The 10,438-nt window shown below is 35.1% G+C and overlaps 1 protein-coding gene across 1 annotated transcript in view; it reads right to left on the minus strand.

Annotated features, from left to right (window-relative positions):
• The window catches only part of GPR180 (G protein-coupled receptor 180), a 28,676-nt gene extending 18,469 nt beyond the window's left edge, over positions 1–10,207 (minus strand). The window contains exons 1-3 of the mRNA XM_081302689.1: positions 9,970–10,207; positions 7,496–7,654; positions 937–1,137 (exon numbers count right to left, since the gene is read on the minus strand). Of these exons, the coding sequence (XP_081158815.1) occupies positions 937–1,137; positions 7,496–7,654; positions 9,970–10,114 (505 nt within the window). The 5' untranslated portion in view covers positions 10,115–10,207. The remainder of the gene's footprint in view (positions 1–936; positions 1,138–7,495; positions 7,655–9,969) is intronic.
• Between the last annotated feature and the right edge of the window lie 231 nt (positions 10,208–10,438).

The raw sequence follows: 10,438 nt of genomic DNA on the forward strand, positions 1-10,438 counted from the left end.
TTTGTGACCTATTACAAATGCTCTTTGACTTGCTTTTCTAGCTGTGGCAAACTTACACTTTGAAGTAAACATTGGTTAAGTCTAACACGGCCTCATTTTTGTCCCACCCTCCACCCATCCTCTTTATGGCCGATGAGATGCAATGGAATTAAATTCTTCTCTAAGTAGACTGACTTTTTCAAATGGGCAAATAACTCATGAAGTCATCACTTTTCTTTGACAGATGACCTACATAAATCCTTTTATAACTCTGACATATTACTCCAACAAGTCTATTCTACTTCATACTGGGTTTATCGAAATCACAAGAATCCCTTAATTTTTGTTGAGGCTAGGAATCTCACTTCAATAGGGCCGGGCATAGTCACCTAAAATTTGGTAAAAATGTGTCTTTATGGAATTAAATTTGACTCCAGAAAGCATTATAGATTCTGATCATTCCTATGTACCAATAAAGGCAGTCCCTAAATCTGTTCAAACAACCTAGCGAAAGGATAGCCTTGGAAAATAATTCAATTTCTAAGCTAAAATGCTGAAATATCAATTTAAATTGCTTTATTAACATTTTTGTTTATAAATATAATTCTAAGATGTCATAAAACAATAAAAAGAGGTAGACCACACAGAGCAGACTAAACACTATACATCTCTACCATTCAGAATAAGAAACCTATTATTTTTGTGATTTTTAAAAATTCATTCTCTGCATTTTTAAATACACTTGAAGTCATGCAATATAAAATTCAGTGTTCTGCCTTTTAAACTTAATATTATAGCTATCAAAATGTTATCAAATGATTCATTCAGCCATATCCCAAATGCTAAACACATAGATGACTTTAAATTTTTAATATTCTAAAAACACAACATGAAAGTGTTTTTTATGTCTTTTTTTTTTTTTTTGTATTTAGGATATATTTAAATAGGTATTCTTACCAGATTCTCTAGCACTAAAATGGTCAAATGGATTTCCTTCAGCGTCTGGGTTTAGTAACACCATTTCAAAGGGGATATCTTCCACCTGAGAATTCTCCTTGTCATCTCTGCATGTATACTTGTCTGCATAAAACACGTGCCATGTTTGTGGAGATGGAATCTGGGACACTGTCAGATTATGTTCAGTCTGGTTCATTGTCACTTTAAAGAGAAAGAAAACAACACCTTTCAAAGCAAAACTCTTTTTTAATTATTTATATGTGACAGTGGAATGCATTACAATTCTTATTACACATATACAGCACAATTTTTCATATCTCTGGATGTATATAAATTATATTCACTCCAATTCGTGTCTTCATACATGTACTTTGGATAATAATGATCATCACATTCCATCATCATTAATAACCCCATGCCCCTTCCTGTCCTCTCCAACCCTTCTGCCCTAAGTTCATCTATTCCTCCCATGCTCCCTTTCCCTATCCCACTATGAACAGCCTCCTTATATCAAAGAAAACATTTGGCATTTGGTTTTTTGGGATTGGCTAACTTTACTTAGCATCATCTTCTCTAACTCCATCCATTTACCTGCAAATGCCATGATTTTATTCCCTTTTATTGCTGAGTAATATTCCATTGTGTGTGTGTATATGTATGTGTATACATATATATATATGTATATATATATATATATATACACACACCACATTTTTTTATCCATTCATCTACTGAAGGACATCTAGGTTGGTTCCATAGTTTAGCTATTGTGAATTGTGCTGCTATAAACATTGATGTGGCTGTGTCTCTGTAGCATGCTGTTTTTAAGACCTTTGGGTATGGAGTGAGGAGAGAGATAGCTGCGTCAAATGGTGGTTCCATTCCCAATTTCCCAAGAAATTGGTGAGGATGTGGGGAAAAGGTACACTCATACGCTGCTGGTAGGACTGCAAATTGGTGCAGCCAAAGGAAAACTTTTAAATATGCTCACTGTTTTAGCTGTATAATCAATCTAGGGATTAGAATCCTTTTTTTGCCTCAAAAACTCAGGCCTGGGTGTAGTACTGGAATAAAGTATGTAAAGTATAAAGCAGATTAAAATGATGCATTTTATACCAAGAAATCACTATTAAAATACTGAAATACCACAAATGAAAATGGTTTCACTGAAACTTTGAATTTACTGTGATAAGAAAAAAAATACACAATTTTATCATTTTAACCACTTTTAAGAGAACAGTCCACGACACTAAGCACATTCACAATGCTGTGCAGTAACTGCTGTGACATTTGACATTTTTAAGTTACTTGAGTTAAATTTTAAATGGAGCATTCAACTAATTAAGAAAATTATTATTATATCTAAAAATTATGACTTACAAATAGTTTTTCAAAAAATTTTTCCAAAACATTTTTCTGACTGGTCATTCTTAAAAGCAGTACTGGGCTAAAGGTACAGCTCCATGAGACAGTGCTTGCTTGGGCCCTGGGACTGATTCCTAGCACCCATATCAAAACAAAACAAAACAAAACAAACAAAAACATCAAAAGGCACTTAAAAGTAAAAAAAAAAAAAAAAAAAAAAAAAAAGAAAAAAAGAAATACAGAAGATGTGGAGCCAACCTAGATGCCCTTCTGTAGATGAATGGATAAAAAAAAGTGTGGCATATATACACAATGGAATATTACTCAGCAATAAAAGAGAATAAAATCATGGCATCTGCAGGTAAATGGATGGCATTGGAGAATATAATGCTAAGTGAAGTTAGCCAATTCCAAAAAATCAAATGCCGAATGTTTTCTCTGATATAAGGAAGCTGATTCATAGTGGAGTAGGGAGGGGGAATATGGGAAAAACAGTCGATCTCTAGATAGGGCAGAGGGGTTGGAGGGGAATGGAGGGGGAAGGGGGTTAGCAAGGATGGTGGAATGTAATAGACATCATCATCCAAAGTACATATATGAAGATATGAATTGGTGTCAACATACTTTGTATACAACCAGAGATATGAAATATTGTGCTGTATATGTGTAATAAGAATTGTAATGCATTCTGCTGTCATTTATTTTTTTAAAAAAATCAATAAAAAAAGGAATACAGAAGATGAAAGTTACACTGGTTCAGGTCCATGTAAGGTAATATGACATAGTGGGGGAAAACTCATGAAAGTTGGCATCAAACGGATCTGTATATATACAATAACACTCACTTTCTTCATTTGTAAAATGAAGATAATACCTATAGCAAAGAACTGATGCAAGGACTAACTTATATGAGTCACCCGGCATGGTATTTGTCAAAGTAGTTGCTCAACAAATTAATTTTCCTTCTCCTTTCTTTAATACAAGGTTTTATACTAATCACAGTTCTCAAATCAGGGTAATCCTGCTTCCCTTTAGGGCACTTTGAAAATGTGTGGGGACAATTTTGTTGTCATAGTAGCTGTGAAAAACTTGGAGGGAAGCTGTGCTAAATCTCATGTAAGCTAGGTAAAGTCACATAGCAAAAAACTGTTCTTCCCTAAAATGCCACAGTACCCTCTTTTGAGAAGTACAAAATAATGTCTATGATCTTTTCCAGATCTAAGACCGTGATTCTGCCCTAAGAGGCATTAAATAATGCTACTTGAAGCTGTGGGGAAGCTGTGGGAAAGTGGTGTCTCAGACTCCAGACACTATTCCAAACAGTGGAGTTAGCAGAGCAAGGCTTGGCTTTGTGTAATTCAGCAAATAAATTACATTTTATAAATTTGCTTCTTCAACAGTATAATGGAAGATACCTGCCCTATCTAGCTCAGAATTCTTCGGAGGACAAATGAGACACATGAAAAATCCTATATTAAGATATATGGTTTTATACAAAGTAGAGTATTCTTAACACATAAAATTACATTGTTGGTCATACTTTACTTTGAACTTTTCTGTACACTGGAAATTTTTCCTAATAGAAAATTGAGGAAATGTTATGTATTGGATGGCTTGATAAATGAGATACAGATGTACCTAGTCAAGATTCAAATTTTAAGGACCTTGAATTTACAACTGGAAATTCTACCTATTATGAATTAAAATGAACAAGAGGATTTGATTCACAACAACACAGCATTGCTTTTTTGGCTATTGTAGATTAGCCGACTTTATATTACTTCTTTTTTTAAATTATACAGTCGCTAAAAAAAAAATGCAGCTAAGATTTTAGTTTCTGTTAAATTTTTGAAAACCTTTAGTAAAAATATAGTCAATCAATAGTTCAGGAATGAGACTGTTTAAATGTGAGGCTTGCAATTATATAATCTGGACCTCATTATATAAAGGTTCTGCTGTGTCTCTATCACTTGCACTTTTTCTCTTAGATAAGACAATACAAAAACTCATTATTATATTTTCATCAATATACTTTTTGGTGTTTCATTTTAAATTACATGGATCTACAGAGACAAAAATGTGCTTCATAAAGTGATACTGGCCTTTAGTTTTTGTCTGTCTCTTTTCAACAAGCCTGGTAAGTGAACCTCTTGACAAAACTATATGTTTATTGTTTGTGAGACAAAAGACTAAAGTACAGCATGCACATTCTATGCTGGTATAATTAGTACCTCAAATATTAACAAAAATTGAATTGCAGTGAATGGTGCTGAATGGCTAATTGCCTAGTCATATTATAAAAGAAAATGAATATTATTAACCAAAATACACAGAATAAAATACTAATATATTTAAATGATTTTAATACACCAAATACACAAAAAAATATAAAATATCAAAATGTTTTACATACAATATATGTAGCTCTTATAATCTAACAGAAAATTATCCTGAATCTCACTAGATTTCTTTTAGATAGAAAGAAAAACTCACCATTTTCTGTGCTTGTAGGTGTTCAGTTTGCTTGCTTTAAAACCAAAATAGTTCTTGTCATTAAAAAAAAAAAAAAATCTGGCCTGGAGACACAACTCAGTGTAGTGCACTTGCCTTGTATGCACAAGGCCCTGGATTTGATCCCTACCACCATTCACACATACGCACAAAAGAAAAAAAAAAGAAAGAAAGAAAGAAAGAAATCTGATGTGCTATGAAATTCAAGAACAAAAGAAGACTGAAAAAATAATTTCTCAAACATTAATCTGAGTGAATCAAGCAACATTCAGTACCTAGAGATTTTTCAAATCTACTAGTCTCTTCACAATGAGTAGCAGCAGAGAGGTTTTACATAGGAGTTGGACATCATTAATGAGTTCATTCCAAATAGGTGAAAGGCTATTAATTCCTAAAAGTCTTATTGATAGGAAATCCACTTCCTAAAAGATTATTTTTAAGTATGTGGTACTATTACAGTGTCATAAATTTAAGAATATGCTTTGGTTTCAATGTACCCAAGCACCTATATAATAATATACTACAAATATGACAACTACTATATAAAAGTTCAAGACAGATTTTCTTAATATTTGGATTTTGTTACTGGGAAAAGAATTAATAAAATCTATAAATCTGTATCTATTTATATCAATATATATTAAGTACTTAATTTATTTCAGGCACAAATATTAACAAAAACAATTTTCATTGTTCTAAAATTCCTGTTTCCTGATATCTTCCGTTCCACAATTACAAAGAATACTTTTGTACTTCACAGAATAGAGAAAAAGAAAATAGGAAAAGACACAGCAGCAAAAGGCTTCCTTAAGTTATACTCCTACATATAACTGTATCCTGGAGTAACCTTTAGAGTTGCAGCATCTTAGGATGGTCAGGACCCTAGAAACAGTCCAACTTATTTGTAGAACACATAAGTGAGGCTCAAAACAAGCCCTTTTATAAGTTACTAGCAGGGATTCCCAGTGTCGTGGATTTCCTATTGCACTATACTTTCTCCCTATGTATAGAAGGTCTGGGAATGCAGGAATATGAATCATGAAAATGATGTTTTTTAAGAGTATATCATACATGGCATAATACTGACCATGTGATAACAAGAAAATAAATTGGTATTCTTATAGCCCAAAGCTTTAAACTGCCTAACAAAGTTTGTTTTGTTTTTAAGGAAAAAAATTGTAGGAAAACGTCTTTAATAGCTAGTTTATATTTTTAGGTTAAAAAAAACTTAAAACAGATATAAAAAGCTTTTAAATAATTAAATTTAACCATATTTAAAACTAACCAATTTAAAATTATGTGCAGACAGACAATAAATAAATACCATAAACAACATTAAAAGAGAAACCAGAGACTGGGGAAAAAAAATCTATTCAGATTTGTGTCCAAAATACATGAAGAATTCTTTCTAATCAATAATAAAAAGCAAAATAATTCCAAATGGACAAGGTAATAAATAAACTATTAGCATAAGGGAAACCCAAATGGTTAATAACATAATTCAACTAAACTCCAAGATAATATGTTCCTCAACTTTAAATACAGGGTATTACATGGTTCATAACTGGCTCCTTGTCCTCTTCCTGGAAGCCTGATAAATTTTTACTAGAGAGAGAAAGAAGTCTTTGCGGTGCCCAAAACAAAAAGTGGTTCAAATCTGCTATTTAGAAAGAGCACTCTGGTTACAGAAGGGGGAGCATCATGGCTACGGAGTGGCCACGTGGGAGGCAATTTCAACAGTACAGGCAAAGGACTACGGCACTGCCGCAATGGATGGCAGACTGGGGACCTTTACTTTTATCCCTATCCTGACTGGCTGCCTTATGAGGGAACCAGATGGCTAATAGGAATGGATGTTTAGAAAGGGGAGTGTTTTACTTGCCTAGACAAAAAGAAGAATCCACCACATCCCTACATATGGATGAGTCTCTGAATAATAGGTGGATAAAGAGGGAAGAAGGTAATTCCTACTTTTTCTCAGGGATGATTCACATTTCTCATCTCCTACAGTCGGTTAACTTCCAAGGGGTAAAATGGGTAGAAGGGCACATGTGCTTCATTTCTAAATTATAAAAGCTTTCACTTGCTCTGGATGGCTATCACCACAACCATGAGACAATGTTGAGGAAAATGGATGAGAGCAAGGATTCAAGCCACTAGATAAGGATAAGGGAAATCAAGCCTCACCAGAGGCAAACCCTGGGTTTTACAATGACTTGGTGCTGGTACCTCCCAAAGCTAAGTATTTTGTCACCATATGACTAAGTCAATGACATGAAATGGCATCACTTGGGCTAAGTTTTATAATTAACTAACATACATGTTAGTGTGTTATCTCAGTGCTGGCAGAAAAATGCATTCAAAAAATACTATCATTGGTTCCATGCTGACACTGGGTAAAAATATATTTGTCATATTAACATAAATTATATGAATAGTAAAGAGTCTGAATGAAAGGACTCTTTTATAAATTATCTGGATTTTTAAAAAAAATTTGAATGATAAAGGCAGGGAGAGGCATTACATATTTTAAACAAGGAAAAGGTTATTTTCCTTAAAATTCAGCTTAAAATGTACCAAAGTGTTATCACAGTGTGATATAGGCAAACATGAAATATCTTATATACTTCAAACATAAGGAAAAAAAAACATCTAATGGTCAAATAAAAAAGGATATACTCACTTGTCAACTGAGCTCTGGATAATTTTTCACTACAACTATAACCATGACTGCTTTCCTGTAGTTTTAGCCATTCCTGGGCTTGGAACAGGTAGAGTTTAGCTTCTTTTCCAATAGCTACTGCTATGTTGTTGATTCTGACACACAGAAGAGCATGGTCACCTTAATAATATTAAAACAAAAATGATCAACTTATATGAAACTGAGATAATAGGACAATACTTTCACTTAAAAAAACACAAATTTTTATATTTAAAAACATATATTTCAAAAACAATTTTTAACTTTTTTTTGCCTCACTTTACAATCACTATACATCTTTTATATTGTTCATAATCAATAGAAATTTCCTGCCAAAATTTCTTTTGTTTTTTTAACATGGGTTTAATATTTCAATTTATTCTTAATGTAAAAAAATAAGCCTAGGAAATAGCAAGAAAGATTAAAGAAATGTGTTTTGAGGTATATATTTTACATCTAAGACAAAATTTTACATATCAGACTTTTACAAAAAAAAAAACTTTCATAACAATATATGTTAAGTCATTAATAATCGAATGAGCCTGGTTGCACACAATAACAACAGTGAAGACCTGGAACAGAAATGGCAAAAAGTAGTTGATTCTAAGAATGGGGACACTAGGTGATGAGAGGTAAAGCAGGAGACTATTTTTCACCTTAAAATCTTCTTTAAAAAATTGTTATTAGAATTATCATTTTGACAATATATCATTTTGATTATAATATATATTTGTGTGTAGTATACATAATGAATGTCTAAGTCTCTTGCATAAATTGGTTACCTTATAAATTGTCAAATCCTAAAACTGACTATAAAGCCCTGTTAACACCTTAAATTGCATTCTGAGTTATAGGCTGTTTTTTCAATATATTTTTAGTATCATTTTACTGAAGTGTAATTCACTGAAAAATTGGTAATAACAAAATATATATGAGAATATAATTACATATTTTTATATGTGTATTTTTATATGTGTATACACACACACACACACATAGAATGAGAAAATGTATTTGGAACACCCTATATCCAATCTGTCTTGAGAAATTTAGACTGTTTTAAGTATATGTTTCTCTCCCATGTTTACCAGGTAAAAACCAGGTTGTCTTCTAAGTCTGCAAGTCTGCTGGTACAGCATCCACGCACTCTAGATTTTTCAGCACTGTTCAGTTGTGCCATTTATTATAGTGATATTACTATCACTATTAATACTCAAAGTATTGTTACAGTGAGTTAAAAAATGAAAATCAGACAAAATAATAATAAAACTATTTAATTAAAAACTATTTAATTAAACTGTTTCTCCTTTATTCACCAAAGGTATATATTCATATTGGATTTTTTCCTTTCTCAGCTAGGTTCAAAAACTATAGATTTTTTAAAAATCAGGTTTCCCTGCCTTTATATCACCAATTCTTTAATCTCTCAGGACTTTAAATTCCTTTCCCACACCAAAACCACTTTTCATTTCTATTATCTTCTTCCTAAGAATCCTTTTTAGGCCAATATTCTGATCTCCATAGTTGTATCTTTTAATGCAACTAAAAGTTATTTAGACCAAAGATCATAAGTTCACCAAGGACAAATTATTTGAAATAACAATACTAGAGAAATAAAGAGTTTCAAGAAAATATCTGAAATTTTGAGGGTACAAGTAAATGCAACAAAAATTAGAGTCAACTGCAAGTTCATTCATTATAGGGATGATTACTGATTTTTGAGGGAGACCAGACTGTACAAATCAAAGGCAACTCTGATTTCAGATGGGCCAAAGAGAATATCAATAATGAAATTTCCGGGACACTATACACTATGAAGTTTCCATTGAATTAACTCTAGGCCTTAAGATCCATAGTAAATCACCCAAGTAACCAAACTGTTCTGGCAGTAATGGTAATTAGATTACAACCCCTCTGCTCCAGGAGGCTTTACCACACTGGTCTTTAAAAATAAAAGAATAAAGGAAAAAAAAAAAAAAAAGAAATCTAAGTTCCTGGGCTTACATTCACCCTTAATAAGGTCCAAATGAATGTAATCAGGCCCAGTCGGGGATGGACAAAAGATGCTTGTTTAGGGGAAGGATCTCAAAAAGATATAGCGATCAGATCAGTCATTTGTGTATTCTTTTGCAAGGGGAGGGCTTGGAAATGGACACGGGCTTTCAGGTGCAGAACACAACCTCTATTCGCCAGAGGCTGCAGACAAGCTTGGGACAGCAACTGCGGGGCTGCCAACGCCTGCCGAGATCCCGGCTAGTTGCGGAGGGGGCAGGGCCGAGGCGACGGTGAAGTGCAGGTGAGGCTGGCGAAGACGCCCGGCTGGCCCAACGTGGCAGGGAGGGGCTGGGTGCCGCCCGCCCTCGGCCTACCCCCAGAGGCGGGGAGGAGCGGTCTGCGAGCCCTGCTGGAGCGATGGCCCGCGCGCCTCCATCCCTCTCCCCGCCCCCGGGACCTACCGTGGAACTCGAAGAGGCCGATGCTCTGGCCCTGAGTGTCTCGGGCCGCGGCGCTGCTGAAGCTGCCCCGCAGGGTTTTACCCTGGCTGCCCTGCGGCCACCAGCAGCACGTCAGGGCCACTGCCAGCAGCCGCAAACCCCCCATCCTCGCCTCCCGTTCGGCACCCGCACCCGGGGCCCTAACAGCCTGCGGCCGTCAGCCCCACGTCGGCAGCCGGAGGATGGGTGGGGCCAGGGCAGCGAGCCCGCCCCTTTGGAGACCAACAGCCAATGAGGTGAGGTTTTCGCCACGAGCCAAGCATATTCACCAATCAGAGGCAGAAGTGGGCAGGGCGTGCAGATCCGCGCGTCCCATCGCTCCCCAGGCTTTTGGCTAGTTCCCGCCTTTTTTTAATGGAGAATTTGGAGGATGTTGCTTCGGGTTACTGAAAGCTTTTGCCCTCGGTGCCCCAGCGCATGGTGTCGATGC

This window comes from Spermophilus citellus (assembly GCF_964194105.1).
Source record: "Spermophilus citellus genome assembly, chromosome: 1".
NCBI classification, from domain to species: Eukaryota; Metazoa; Chordata; class Mammalia; order Rodentia; family Sciuridae; genus Spermophilus; species Spermophilus citellus.